At 53.5% G+C, this 15,471-nt stretch overlaps 1 protein-coding gene across 3 annotated transcripts in view; it reads left to right on the top strand.

The window, feature by feature from the left end:
- Window positions 1-15,471, top strand: part of OSBP2 (oxysterol binding protein 2) — a 262,872-nt gene that overhangs the window by 221,315 nt on the left and 26,086 nt on the right. For all 3 annotated transcript variants that reach the window (XM_067550191.1, XM_067550192.1, XM_067550193.1), the window contains 3 exons: window positions 3,042-3,159; window positions 6,619-6,685; window positions 7,399-7,566. In XM_067550191.1, the coding sequence (XP_067406292.1) occupies window positions 3,042-3,159; window positions 6,619-6,685; window positions 7,399-7,566 (353 nt within the window). The remainder of the gene's footprint in view (window positions 1-3,041; window positions 3,160-6,618; window positions 6,686-7,398; window positions 7,567-15,471) is intronic.

Below are 15,471 nucleotides of genomic sequence, written 5' to 3'. Positions count from 1 at the left end.
AAGTAGCCAGGGCTTTGCAGAAGGCCCACGCTGCGTTCAGCCCCCATCAGGTGCTGACGGGAGACACACCCGTCTGTTTCCCAGGGTGATGCTGTGGCCAAAAGGGCTAACACAATCCTGGGGTGCGTAAACAGGGAGATCTCGAGTCAGAGCAGAGAGCTCATAGACATCTGCATTGGGCATAGGTGTAACCCCTGCTGGAACACTGCATTCACTTCTGGTGCACGTCATTCCAGAAGGATGTTGATCAATTGGAGAGGGGTCAGAGAAGGGCCATGAGAGCGATGTAAGGATTAGAAGACCTGCCTTCTGGTGATAGACTCAAGGAGCTTTATCTGTTTAGCTTAACCGAGAGAAGGTTAAGGGGGGACTTCATCACAGTCTATAAGTACCTGCCTGGGGAACAGATATTCGAGAATGTGCTCTTCAGCCTAGCAGAGAAAGGCCTGGCAGGAACCAATGGCTGGAAAGTAAAGCTATGTACACTGACACTGGGAACAAGAAGTAAATGTTTAAGAGTGCGGGCGATTACCACTGTTAACCGTGGGAACAACTTACCAAGGGGCGTGGTGCTTTCTCCATCCCTGGCAGTTTTGAAATCAAGCTGGGATGTTTTTTCTAAAAGCTCTGCGCTAGGGATGATGTGGGGCCCGTTCTCTGGCCTGTGATACAGGAGGTCAGACGAGATGATCACAGAGGTCCTGCTGGCCTTGGGATCTATGGCTCTGTAATAAAAGGGCCGCGCTGCATGGAGGGTGGAGAGGAGGTGTGTCACCCTAGCAGAGCTGGCTGGGAGTGGGATGTGTTTGGAAGATGTAATGCCCCTGGACCCTGAGAGAAGCATCCCTTGCTGCACCTGGGTACCAGCATAGCCATCGTGGCTGGCTTGGAGCCTGTCCATGCCCCACCCACACTGCCCCTCTCTGGGGCCGTTAGCTAGCACACCGTGCTGGGAAGCAGTTTATGCCACGGTGAGCTGGGGATCAGCCCCTCGTGGATGTTCTTGCCCTCTCTGCACACCCACACGGCGTAGACATTCAGCCCCAGCCCCCTCTTTCTACTTCTGAAGATGCACAGTGTGTTCTGCTGATTAGCACTGCCAGGGAAATGTCACAGCACGTCCCTTCCGTATGGATCCCACTGAGCCTGGTCCAAGCAAAGAGAAGAGAGCCGCTTTCCTCTGGGGGATGGGAGAGCAAAATGCAGCTTGCTGGCTGGAGCAGGTGCATGGACAGCACAGGGTCTGGGTAGACCTTCACTGCAAATTCTTCCCTCGACCCCATCTACCGCCTCTCGGCGCGATGGATGAACGACAGCAACGAATAACCTCTTCTGTTGATGCAAGAAGCGCCTACGCTACGGCGCTACAGTGGCACAGCTGCAGTGTTGTAGCTGTGCCACTGGAGCGGCGACTGGAGCGTAGACACTCCCCGAGTCTGTTTACATGGTGCTTTCGGCTGCATTTTGTGTCTCGTCATTTAGCCCAGATAGGCAGCAGGCAGAACTGGTCGTGAGGCTTCGAGTTAAAGTTGCCTCTGACTTGGTTCCGTTTTTCAGTTGCTCGTCACTGTGTCAGGCTTTAGCCATTTGGGCTGAAGGTCGCCTGCCAAGTCTCCGCAATTCGTGTTGCAGGAGCACCAGCGGCCCCCAGTAAAATCAGCATCGCTCGGTGCTGTACAAATGGACGGGAAGACACTGTCCCTTCCCCAAAGAGTTTACAAGGTCTGAAACAAGGGCTGGGACTACATGACCTCCTGAGGTCCCTTCCAACGCTAATCTTCCATGATTCTGTGTTTCTAAGTGAATGTGTTCAACCCTGGGAGGAAAGCGAGGAGGGAGGCTGAAGGTAAAGGCCATATTAGCATGTGGACACCAATGGGAGTCATTCCGCAACCTAACCGTCCCAAACCCTTTGGCGGTGGGTGATTTTATCAGTTCTGCCCAAGTGTCCCGAATCCTGCCGTCTTTGGTTGGCCGGTTTCTTGTAGGAGGTGGGCCTAGAGGAAGGACTGGAAGGAGGCGAGGGTGGTGGCCTGTTGGCTCAGGAAGGGGGGGTTCCATGCATAAGGAAAGGCACCGTGGAAATGTGTGTTGGAGAAGGGGTCAAATAGGCATCCAAGGCCAGCGTCAGTGGCAGAGCGGCGGGAGAGGCAGAGTTCCACAGGGCCTTGGAAGCGATTCCAAGAAGCTCAATGACTGATGCTGGCGAAGTGGTCAGCCAGTCAGACTGGGAGGTGACTCTTAGTAGCTGTGTCTTGTATAGACTGGAGGGAGGTGACGTCAGGGAGCCAGGCGGAGAAGTTTCAGTCGTCAGCATGGAGGATGATAGGGTGTCTGGATGGAGGAAGGGTCGGATCGTAACTCTTGGAGAAAGAATGGCAGCGCGGTTTGGAGTCTCTGGGCAGTCGTGTTCCCCTGTTGTTGGTTCAGATCTCTCACTGACACAGGGAAGAAAGAAACATTTTTTTAAAATAAGCAAATGTTGAAATCCCACCCCAAAAAATAGCACAGGCCTTGGGAACAGCCCCAAAACCTACCTTAAACTCCTTGTTTGAGATTGACTAGATTGCCACTTGAATGTGTCCATTTTGAAATTCAAGACGTGTTAGTTAGATTTGATTGGACAGACAGGTCACACGGTAAACGTCGCGCTCAATCCAGCCATTGATGGCATTTGTAAGGCACTCATCACGGTGGTAGCAGAGTATTTCGTACCCCAGTTGGGCAGAGAATAACTCTTACAGTCAGGTCTGGTGCAGATTCTTGTGTTGACAAGTTCAATATCTGCCCAGCTCCACCAGCATTCTTCAGCCAACGTAACCCCGAGTGTGAGAGAGCAGAGGGAAGGGGAGATACAGACAGACAGACAGCACGATGGGGCTGTGGGAAAGAGCGCCTTGTCTACAGGCACCAGCAGAGAGCCGGCGTGTGGGTCCTGAGCGGGGGATCCATGGGCCTCTGTTCTGTGAGCACACGTGGATGTCCTGCCTGACCGACAAGGGAAAGTGGCAACCTGACCAGGTTGTTCTTTGTGCCCGCAGGGAGTGTGCAGCCTGCAAAAGGGGAGGCCAGTGACGAAGATGAGGAGACGGAGTATTTTGATGCCATGGAGGATGCCCCAGCTTTTATCACAGTAACTGCAGACCCCAAACATCACAGGTATGACAGCACCCACGGCGCGGAGCAGGCCCAAGGCATGAATAGGAGGAGCGAGGAGGAGGCGCTTAGTCTGGCTTCTCACGAATGACTTAAGGCAGCATCCTCTTGGGATGCGTTAATTGCAGGTGAGGCGCTGTGCGGGCAGGCAGCCAGGCAGCTTTGGCAGCTCCCTTCGTGTCGCAGACCCGGCCCGGCTGGGAGGAGTGTCAGCAGTGACAAGGATGGTAAAGGGACACCTTGAGACTGGGCCCTCTACCCCTGGCCGGGCTGAGTGCCCTCAGACACAGCCCCCAGGGCACCTCTGCCCTGAGCTGGAGGGATGGCCTCTGGCTGGGGAGAAGGGGAGTTAGTCCCTTACCTCTGCACTGGGGCTGGTCAGTGCCGTTTGCAATGATGGTTTTGCAGTGTGGACATCTGCCCACTGGAAACTGGACTGAGTGCCGCCAACCCGCGGCGTGGGGGCAAAGAGCAGCGATCAGGAGGGAGCAGCTTTAAATCAGTCCCGGTGGGGGCTGGATTCGAATAGTGACAGAGGTGAACGGCTCCATATCCCATCACCAGGTGCAGGAGCCTGATCTGTCCGCCCAAAGGCGTCAGTAGGAATGAGAGTGGTTTACCAGCTGGGAGGACAAGTTCTTACTCAGTAACAGAGGCCCGGATCCTCAGCGTTATTCAGACTCCCAACTTCCAGGGATTTCAATGGCAGTTAGGAGCCTAAACACCTTGGAGGATCTGGGCCAGAGGCCACAGCACAGATAGCAGCTGGGGGAGCTTTCAGAAGTCAGAGATCCCAGGCCTGAGAGCTCTGGGGACGGAGGTCAGCAGCTACCGTGCCTCCTGGGGTCTTGGAGGAAACAGCTGCTCAGCACAGCCCCAGCGCCTGCAGGGTTTGGTCGTATTTTTCCTGAGCTGGAATCTCTGACACCCAGCACCGCGTGCACCATTTAACCCAGCACGTAGCAAATGTAACACGCTGCCCCTCTCTCACTGCGCACCCACTCTGCCCTGGTGGTAATGACCGTACGTGACGGAGGGGAACAGGGAATCGGTCTCCATGAGCTCAAGCAAGGCCTGGCCTTTGGGACCGGTCCCCGTACAGGGGCATGAGCAGGAGATGCATTGTGCTCTCTGCATACTTGGCAAGAGCCATAGGGACTGTGCACTAGCCTGGCCCCCCTTTCCCGGCCATGCTCCTCTGCTCCAGCATCCTGGGCGTTTCCCCCAGGGCACCGCAAACCAACGTGTGCCGGGGGAACGTCCGGCTGCCTCCTGCCCACAGAGCCGGCCAGAGAACTCGACGAGGTTTGTGTGGATTGCCAGGGCATCAGGCCCCCTTGGGATCACCACAGAGCCTCTGCTGGGCCAGGCCAAGGGGGCGGGGAAGGAGGGGACCATGCTCAGCGCAGAAGGGATTGGAAGCGACAGACACAGCCTCCTTGGGATGCTCAGCTGCAGGTTAATCAGATCAGAGTCTCCCAGGACAGGCAGCGGCGGCGGAGCTGGGAGAGGGACGGTGAAGACAGCCCCACCCGCCCGCCGTCCAGGAGGAGTAACACACAACACTGCTGCCCTAGAGCCCTTTCCCCCCTCCACTAGAGAATGGGGGTGGGGGCACAGAAGGAGAGAGGCGCTGCCAGGTCGCCAATGCTCCCCCGCATGCAGTGCCTACATGATACGCGGGCTACAGGTTCCCAGCCTCTCCCTACCCAGAGCAGCACCTTCCTATAGTCCTGACATGGCGGGAACAAAAAGCCTTTATTGCACCACCCCGCACCACAAAATAGGCAGCTCCTCAGCCAGCCCCCCTCCATCTGCTGTGCAGGGGTGGGAGACGGCCACCCACCCCTCAGGCACGAAGGGTGCTGCTCCCAGCCTCCCAGCCGTCTGGTCTGCAGACAGGGGAGAGGTGGTATTTATACAAGAGCCCAGACTCCGCCCCATTTCCCAGCTTGCTCAGTGTTCCAAAATGGCCACCTCTGCAGCGGCTGCCCTTCCCGGCCTGCCTTGGGGTGGCCTCCCGCTCCAGCGGCGGAAGGTTGGGAGGGAGCTGTTTCTCTTATTCTAATGCTGCTTTGGGCCCCTTGGCTTGGCCCCGCCCAACGTTGCGTCCCAGCCCCCCGAGCCCCGATAGTGAAGAGGGTGGGAACTGGGGAGCTGCTGTGCCTGCTGGATCCCAGCATAACAAGGGGGGTGTCCCCACCCCTCATCTGCAGACCTGCTGTGGGGCCTGCAAGCAGCGTGCTGGTGTATGCCCCGAGCAGCACGTGGCGAGGGGGTCCTGGTGGGCAGGGTGACCACTGCCGTCTGGGAAGGAACCTCCCTGCCCCGGGGCTCTTGCTAGAGTCACCTGGTGCTGTCAGTGGCACCCGGCTTCCATTACAGAAACTTCCGCAGCTGGGGGCCCAGAGGCCTTGTCCCCCAGAGGTGGAGGGACTGGGAGTTCCTGATGGGCCAGCATGCACGTGTGGGGGCAGGGATTATCTGGCCACTTGGTTAGGTTGCGTAACTACAGACTTGTGGGCTTGACATTCAGGAGCCCGCTCCAATGCTCTGACCTAGGTGACTTGCTGGTGGTCTTGCAGGGAGTCAGTAGCGGAGCCACTGGTGGCCCAGAGGACTCTGAAGACCCAGGTTCAATTCTCTGCTGTGTCACAGTTGCCCTGTAACCTTGGGAAAGTCACTTAGCCTCTCTGGGCTCAGTTCCTGTCCGTAAATGGGGATAACAGCCCTGCCCTGCCCTGCCCTGCCCGGAGGGTTGTGGGGCTCAATTCATGAGCACCCATGAGGAGCTGTGGTACTATGGTGATGGGGCCGTAGACGTACCTGTGATGGAAGCAGGAGTGAGAGCTTAGGTTGTCTGGCCTCCCCAGACCTGTGCTTTAACTACTAGACTGCACTTCTCCCCGACCAAACAATGGCTGTGGGGCCCCCAGAGCTTGGGGAGGGCCCAGTGATGTCTCTTGGTGCACGAGAACCAACAGCACCAGGAGACGTCTCCACGTAGTTCTGGTTACACTAAAGAGAGCGAGGCTGTTGCAGAACTGTGTCCGTGTGTGATCTGCAAACCAGTTTGGTTTTGGTTATGGAGGTGCTGGTGGCACGAATGGGCGCAATGGATCCAATCTGGGAGTCGGGATCTTTCAGGGCTTGGAAGTGAGTTTTAAAAGGGATTATTTTAAACAATCCTTTCCAGCAATGGCCGCTTGCACCCCGTGTGTGCTGACGGGCACATGAGAGCAGCGGGCCCCATAGCAAGAACGAAAACAAATGGGAACCTCCTGCGTTTTTGCCTGCTAAGCCCCACCCACTGCAGCCCCCTTGTGATGTCCTCCAGCTGCCCCTGCGGTGGGTGGATGAAGCCTGTGGGTTCAGCTGGGCCCCAGCACGGCCAGAGCAGCGCTTCCGGTTCCGTTCTGTGCCCGCGTGTGCTCACGCCCACTGCCTCTGTCTTCCCTGCAGGCGTTCTGGCAGCAACGTGAGCGGGGCCAGCGAGGGTCACCCTGAGGACTGGAACCTGGAGGACAATGTGAGTGCATCGGGCGGATAGGCCTGGAATAAAGTGATGTTTGGAGGAGTGGGGGCGGCGAACAGGTTGGGGAAAATCCCCGTCTGATTCCTCCCAGGGCAGCAGAATGGGCTTTGCTGTGAGCCACGACAAGGGAGGTGGGACTGGAGTCTCAGTAATGTCCCTTCGACAGGGAGCAGAGGGGAGAGGGCGGGTCCGCTCCCTGCAGCTCTCGCTTTTCTCCCTTCAGAATCCGCTGCAGTTGTAGTGACCCCCTCAGCCCCACGCAGGCTTCTCCCCAGCCTGGCTTCGCCCCGGGACCGTGTTGGCGGCGCCAGGGGGTTGTGTACAGCTACCCGGCCATGTCAGCCTGCACGTTCCTGTCTTAACTCTGGTGTCGCCTGAGCCTTTCTTGTGAGAAATGCCCTGGCAACCCGGCCAGGCAGCCCAGAGCACGCACGCACTGAGCAGCGCCTGCTGAATCCTGGCACCGGCCCGTATTGCTGTCGAGCAGATTTCTGCCCAGCCCGACAGGCCGTTCCCAAGAGAGAGCTCAGACCATCAAGCACGGCTGCTGTGGGACGTCCTGTGTCTGAGCTGCCTGTGCCCTGCCTGGGGAGAGGCAAGACCCCAGGAGTGACACCCCAAGAACTGACTCTCGCCAGCAGCCAGGTTTCCACGGTTGGTTGCTCTGGCTCTGTGACCCTAAGATAGCTGCTTTGCTGCTTCCCCAGGTGTTTGAGAGCGCAAACCAAACCGGCTGCAATGAATCGACGTGCAAAGACGTCCTGCCGAAGAAAAGGAGACGAACGCGCATCCCAGACAAACCCAACTACAGCCTTAACCTCTGGAGCATCATGAAAAACTGCATTGGCAAAGAACTGTCCAAGATCCCCATGCCTGTACGTGAGTCCTTCCCCTCTCTTGCCTGCGCGGCGCCAGGGTCCGGCTGCTGGTCTGAACGCGGCCTCGTGTGTTCTTTGGTTAGTTAGATGCATGTGAAAGGCCCTGATCCTAGGAGGTGACGGGCTGGGGGTACTGGGCACCTTCCAGGATCAGGCCCAACGTGAGGAAATCAGAGGCAGTCCTGTATTGCAGAGGCTACTGTTACGTGCAGCTGCACAGCATTGTGGGTCAATATGTGTGTGTTCTGGGAGTCGCTCAGTGGTCACTTCTGCTGTTTCTGCTGCCTTGTGAACAGGCCATAATGGGCTCTGCCTGTTGCTGCACCAAATGTACCCGCACACCCTCAGATGCTGTGTCTTGAGGAGCTCCATCTTCAGAGACACGCAGTGGAGACAAAGCTTATTGGGGCACCTGGAGGACGGGGCTCACTTGGGATCTTTTTGTTTTGTTCGTTTCCTTCCACTTGGAGGGGAACAGGGCCCAGTATGGAGGGAATGGTGGCCAGGGCGTTTGGCTGGCAAAGCTGGGGCACCGTGGAAGAAGTGAATCTTGAGGAGGGATTTGAATGAGGGGCCTGACCCATTTGGATCGGAACTGCCAGGCAGGATCAGAACTCAGGGCTGGCTTGTCCGGTGTTTAGTTTTCAGCCCCGGATGCTGGGAGGTCGTCCCATGCATCAGGGGCAACATGGAAGAGGCCAGGAGGATGGATTGTCCCCCCCACCAGGGTGGTGAGGCTGGCTTACTGGGGCAATGACAGGGCTTAGGGGTGGAGTGGGGGATGAGGGGTAGGTGGGGACATTTGCCCTGTGGAGCTGCCACATCCCAGAGAGAGGGTGTGTGCGGTGAGTCCCAGTCTCTGTCACGCTCCCACTGGTCAATGGGCCTGGCTGTTCACCGCCTCTTCCTTCCCAGTCCTCAACTGGACATCAGCCGTCTGCCCATTCAGCTGCATTCTCCCTTGCCAGTACCACTGCATGAGAGCACCATGCTTCCTGAAGCTGCGTGCTGCCATATGCAGGAGGTGCATTCTGGGAAGGGCTGGGTGCACCAGGGATGCATTCTGGGAAGGGCTGGGTGGACCGCTGAGCAGATACGGGAAGGGAGAGAGCTGTGTTTTCTCTGTTCCTGGTAGAGAAGGAGGCAATGGAAGCTGCTTGCACTGGGGCGGTCCGGGCATTTGCTGACAGCAGCAGAGGGATTCCGTCCTGGGGGGGGTTTGCTGGTCTGAGTGGATGTGTGCGTATGGGTGATGGGAGACAGGGAAGGAGACGGCCCTGCCGGTAAACTGGTTTTCTGGGAGCCCTTGCACCAGCCTGGGCTCCTGGGCCCCTCCTCACCTTCTGAAGGATACAGCAGAGGGGCTACAGCGAAAGCAGAGCTGACCCACTGCGTAGCATCTAGGACGGTACCATCGGGGGAGAGGTGACAGTCACTGATACCAGACGCTCTATGGAGGAACCTTGTGAGGATGGAAAGCGTCCAGTGACCTGGCTTGAACTCCCATCTCTACGGGGAGCTCCGTTCTCTTCCCAGCTGCGAGGCCCTGACGGCAAGCAGTGATCTCTGGCTTCTGGTGTTTTTGACACTGATGAGGGTGCCAGCACCCTCCTCTTTGGTTCCCACATCCTCGGCACCGTGGGGAGGGTCTGACGTTACTTACTCCTTTCGGCTGCAGACTAGCATGTCTCCTGTTCATCGAGGGGACGAGGATTTGTTCACAGCCACTGCTTTAGGGTCCCCCGTCTCCGAGAACTTTTGCCCTTACAAAAGGAAAGCAGCGTCCTGTCTTGACAGGAAAGTTTCCGGTTCCTGGTCTGAACCAGGAAACCTCCTCGTGGACTGCAGGGGAGAAGCAGAGATGTCGGTGTCCAATGCGGGGGAAAAGTTGGCTGCAGAAGATGATCTAAGGGCAGCAAGTGCCAGAGCCCTGGAGCCACGACAGAAAGTGGCTGTCACCTGCCATCCTGCCTCAGCATGGTGGAGCCATGAAGACCTGGAGAGCGTCCGAGCTTGGAGAGCTGCCTAGGGCGAGGTAAAGTGAGGAGGCTCACGCGTGACTGACTTTCCACCTGGCTGCTGCTGCTCCCGGGCAGAAGCCAGGCACCTCATATCCCTCTGACCCAGATCCCCTCATCTCACTGTCTGGGGCTGGTTCTCTTCTCTGCAGTACCTGGGTCAGCTCTAACTTCTCCACTGCTTCAGCCAAATGTCGGCTTCCTCGGAGATGCTGACCGGGGCTGGATTTTATTTAAGGGTGGGACATTGTGTGGTCGCTAATGACACTTCCAGCTGTGCTAGCGAAAACCAAGAGCAGATGATCGAGGCTCCTGCTTCAGTGAGTCGCATGGAAAGGCTAGGGAGCAGGTTCTCTCCCCACTTGCATCATTAGTCAGTTGCCCAGGTGCATTGCTGTTAGGGGGCATGGCGTGGGGGCAGTTGGGGAGCATAGGTTCCTGGCTGCTGTCTGAGCTGCAGGCACCAGTCTAGGTGGCCCAGTGGCTCTGATCCAGTACGGCAGCTCTGAAGTAACGATACAAATTCTCTCCGTTTTCCCATTCATCTGCACGCAGCCTGGGGTATGAGGTTTTTAAACAGACCCCAGGCCTGGCTCCAGACACAATATCATTGGTGCAGTAGGTTCTTCCTGCTGAGGCCTGGCATAAGGACCAGAGGGATGCTCTGAACCACCTAGCTGAGCCGTGCCCATGGGAGACACTTGCTCGCTGTCGCTGACCCAGATAAAATCCCACCCACCGTGAAGCCCGGTAACGCATTCCCGAACTGCGTCAGAAAAGGCTCTTTGCAGAGGAAAATCACCTTGTCCAGGTGACTGGTTCTGCATCTCCTGTTGGCCAGCCTGTGAGCGCCCTTCCTGGGACTAGGAAGTGGGACAGCTCTCACCGGTCTCCCTTCGAAGATTACGCACTGCCAGGTTGACGAGATTTGGCAAAGCTGCTGGCGAGTTGCAGCGGCAAATGGCGGTTACAGTGACACTGTCAAAGGACAGAACTAGCCCAGGATCCATTGTTCCAGTCAGGAGAGAATTTGAACCGTAGCCATATAGCCAGAGCTCCGCTCTTACAGAGCTCACTGACTCCTCCCCCATGGGGAGCTGCTGCATGCTGCTGGTGCCTTTTGTTGGGAAAACAACACTCATGATCCCTCCTGGGGGCTGTGCCCTGACTTGCTCAAACAGCCTGAGTGGCATTCAGTGATATATTCCCATCACTTTCCCACAGCGTTCTCCAGCAAACACACCCAGTTCTGGCAGCCCCATCTACAAGATCAATTTCAGGGAAAGGTTCAAGGGTACAGAAATGCGCCCTAGATCTAGTGTAATCATGCAAAAATACCAGCAGCTGCTGTTTCTGCAATGTGGAGCAATTTGTACCTTTCCTGTCAATCAAAACATCCAGGGAGTTACTAATGCAGAGTCAGGAGTCTGAGAACAATGTGCTCTGCCTTCCCCACCAACATCATCTGTCAGAGCTATGGGAATTAATTACAAGAAACCCCAACAGGACAAATTAATCCAGACAGCTTCCCGAAGTTGCTCTCCCGAGTAAACTGTATAATAACCCCTGTGCTGTAAACAAAGTGATTGGATCTAATTAACAGTGACCACTGCTGGCTGTCATCTTCCGCCATCCGTGCACTCCGCGTCCTCAGAATAAAAAGCTAATTCTGCAAAGCACTGAGCTCCCATTTGAAGTCGGGCCCCGGTTATGTTCATTTGAGATATTTACTCGGAGAACAATAAACCCTTGGTAAAGGCTTCAAGGGCCCTTTAGCAATCGTTAAACTGCAGTTTAAAGCCTGTATCTGTGATGCATTTGCTTCGAGTGCAATAAAAATCAGCAGGAGGTTGAAATGGATGGATCTGGGTGCTGTGCACTGGAGTTGGAATTTCCAAGTTAATAGCTCCAATATAGTGAATGTGGGAAAAATTTCTTAATGTCTTACCTACATTTGTATACACATATACACATTTCAAAATATTTCCCAGGCTGATTCTTTTGCTCCCTAATCCCCCTTTGCTCCCGTAAGCGCAGCAGTGGTGGATTTAAGGAGTTTACTAGATCTTCCATTCCACAGAGCATTTTTCCAGACCCCATCTCATTCCTAAATGGCACCAGATCTTTGAAATCTTTCTGTGCGATTTAACAGGTCCCTGCTGATTTGTATTGTGAGTCGACATCTCTGCAGTCTCAAAATGGAACGTGCAATAAAAGAGCTTTGGGAGTTTTGCCTTTTTGATGGATTGAACTTGGAAAGATTTTTGATTTCCCATTGAATGAGCACTGTGAACGGTGATGAAGAAGCTGTTGAGTTTGTGCTATTACTGTGTGTTTGAATGGATCGGTTTGCCTGATTTTTCTTCAGCAATTTCTCTTGAGATGTTAGTGTTTTGCCTATTTTGTGAAAGCTTCGTTGTAAATGTGTGAGGAAACCGACCCTGTCTGCACAGCTGATTAACTCTTTCTTTAGCTCTCCACTACTTCAAAGTTTTGAGGATGCTGTAAGGTCCCTATTGCCTGTATGCTTAGAGGGACAATTTTAGAGGGATGCTGACCAGATTTTAAAAAGTGTGTACATAGAAACATAACTAGGGCTGGGGGGAGCAATTTTCCAATCCCAGGAGAATTTTTGAGATTTCAAACATTTTTCCCATCCCAAATCAGGACAAAAAGCCTATCTCAAATGGACAATCTGGGGGAAAAAATTTGTTTGAGTCAGCTGAAAGTTTTGATTTTGACTACTTTCCTTTTTTTTTTAACCCTTTTTAGTATAAATTAAGTTAAAATTTTTAAATGAACCAAAAAACCAAAGCTCTTTGTGTAGCAAATGTTGAAACAGGCCGTCTGAACCATTTTGTTACTTTCTGTCAATTTTCAAGTCAAAATTGATCCTGACAATTTCACTGAATCATTTTTTTTTTCCCTTTTGTGGAAAAACATTTAGTCAAAGAATTCCTGGCCAGCTGTAATTATGCAATGTAGTTGTAGCCGTGTTGGTCTCAGGATATTAGGGAGATATGTGTTTGACCTGAAGAAGAGCTCTGCGTGGCTCGAAAGCTTCTGTCTCTCACCAACAGAAGTTGATCCAATAAAAGATCTTACCTCGCCCACCTTGTCTTAACTCTAATGATAACATTCCTTCAGCTTGGGCAATGAAAATGGTCTGAACAATTTATCTTTTGGTTTTGGTTTCATGTTCTGATTCTTATGCACTAGCCCAGCACTGCAGCATCTGTGTTGCAAACACAGCAGTGGACACTTTACTGTTTTTTTTAAAACAAACTTACTTTAATTGGAAACCCCTTTTTAAACTTCATGCTGACGCTTCTTTTGGTTTTAAGTTTTTTCTAAGCTTGTTTTTTCCAACATCTAAATTCAGGGGTAGACTTGGCCTGACAGCATTGCTTTAAGAAAGAGGCCCACAATAAAGCAGCTACAAATAACGATTCCAGAATATTTCACTTTGTGTTGGTGCTTGCATTTAGCAAGAGCATCATCCTTCCAGTTTAGTGGGGTAAGCAAAAGCAGGAATGATTCTAACTGCCATGCAGGCTGCAGCGGGAAGGGAGAGAGCTCTGGAGCTGGAGGAGGTGCTGGGATGAGGGTTTAATTGCTGGTTATTTATAGAAGCAGAGAGATGGGGAGGGGGGGTTATTACCTTCCAAAAGTTAGGGGTGTATGTGTAGCATTCCCCCCTACACACATGCCTTGTGCTGATACAGGATGCCCAGCAGTGATCCCTTCTACAGCAGGCTCCAGCTCTGCTGTCTATCACGTCACATGGGGTGCGAAGAGTGAGTGTGGAATTATTCAGGTTCACCTGCAGTCTAGAGGCCAGGAAATTTGCGAAGCAGAAGAGTCATTATCCTGGCCTCAGCCCTGTTGTGTGACACCTGCACTTTGCTAGTTGCCACCATTGGGTCTGTGATGAATGATGGGCAAGCAGGATAGGAACAGATTACACAGCAGCAGCATTTCCCTGCTCCCAGCCCCCGGGACAGCAAACAGAGCTGTGTCTCGTCCCTCGTAACAATTCCCTTTTGATGATTCTGTTCATTTCATCTCACATCTTGGCACGGCACACAGCACACATTAATCGCCGCCAGTAGCTAGAATTCAGGGATGTCCCGTCTCCAAGCCATTGCTATTTCAGTCTTATGGGGGAGAGTCACTTCAGAGCTGTGGCTGTCGGTGCTACCTCAAAGCTCCCTGTTTCCATATAGCTATTTAACTGAGGCCTTCCTAGGCTGAAGATTTGCCCCCATTCCAGCCGTCCGTGTTGCTACATGAGTGCAAACCTCTAGTGCAGACAGGCAAGCCCATCTTGCACTCAGGCAGCTTCAGGCTGCTAGAAACCAGGGAAAGCTGCAGAGATGCAAAGCATGGGGTAGAGCCGCGGTTCTCAACCTGTGGTCCGTGAACTATGTCTAGGGGTCCACGAAAGACTTAGACTGAAAACTGACTGAACAGATTTCTACTATATATACAGACAGTTCTTAGTTCGCTGATAGAAGCAGAAGTCCAGAGTCTGGCAGCAGGTTACACGACAGGTTTATTGGGATCTTTTCAAGCAAGCATCCATTAGGACCCCTCCAGTCCTTTACACCAATAAATCTTCCCCCACTTCCTGTTTTACCTCAGTTTTTATAACGTATCTTACCCAATCATTTCTCTAACAATATTACAAGATGATTCTTTAACCAATCCTAACATATTGTAACATAATTCTTTAACCAGTCATATCCCACCACCTTACCTGATCACACTTAGCTGTGCACCAGACAGAAACAATCAAAGAACCAGACAGAAATCATTCAAAGAGATCATAGAGAATTGGGTGCCATAAAGACAAAAGAAAAAGGAGTGTAGATTTTACAGCCACACCTGTTGATAAGTAATTCTTTTGCCAGACAGAACGCTAGCAAACCAAGTTTCCTTCCTAGGATCTTTTCTTTAGCTGGAGGTGTTAGACTGGATCACCGTCGTAACAGCCGGGTATTAGATGTTACGCTGGAATGCGCGTATGTGACTGCACGCTTCCCAGCTTATGGCCACCTCTCCTACATCTGAGCCGAAGTACCAGGCCTCAGACTGTCACAGCGAGAGAAGGCCTGTGGTTTTGAGTCTTTGTTTTATACCCCTATGACCAGCTAAATGATAAGGATATACCTACAAAACATGGGCCTTTTTACAGGCAGGCCTGAATATCTATATTCTATATACTAACACCTTTGCTGAAATGTTTTACGTCTGAGGATCAGTATCAGCTGCCGTGATACACACGCAGCTCCCCAGGGTAGCCGGGGTGTGATCAGGAGGAGGGGCCAGTTCACTGCAGAGAGTGGCTGGAAGTGGATGTCGTGTGGCCAGTGCGGGGTCCCACTCAGATATGCTTTAGCTCCTGCTCTGTAGTGTGCTTTGCTTTGCAAACGGCAGCTCCCGGATTGGCACAGATCGTCTCGCATGAATGGTGGCCCCAGTGCTCTGAAGAAGGGCTGTTTTACCAGTGCTTGTGCCCCTGGCAGGTGTATTGCTGGCCCTGGAGAATGAATTCCCCTGTTCTCCCCCAAGAAACAGACGCACACTTCCCTGCTAATGTGCCTCAGCCCAGACCTGGAGGGTCTCGGGCCCATTGACTCCTTGGCTCTCTTCTGGGCCTGTTTCACCTGGTTGACTGGTGCCAGCGCTAGCTCTCAAGGGGAAGGCGTGTCTGTGCATACGACACAGATTGCAGCTGGGAGCTGTCAGTCCGTTCTGGTCTCCAGGTCCCAGCTCACTTTCTTCCCGGCTGATCTTAATCAGGCTAGTCGAAGCTGCCCAACCCTGTAGATGTCAGGCAGAACGTACAAGCCAGGCGTGAACTGCCCTGCTTCACCTTTAC

Source organism: Emydura macquarii, unplaced genomic scaffold (assembly GCF_026122565.2).
Source record: "Emydura macquarii macquarii isolate MOO-44397 ecotype Brisbane River unplaced genomic scaffold, CSIRO-AGI_Emac_v2 contig_1254, whole genome shotgun sequence".
Lineage (NCBI taxonomy): Eukaryota > Metazoa > Chordata > Testudines > Chelidae > Emydura > Emydura macquarii.
The sequence above is the reverse complement of the archived record's forward strand: the minus strand, read 5'-3'. Positions and strand labels throughout refer to the sequence as shown.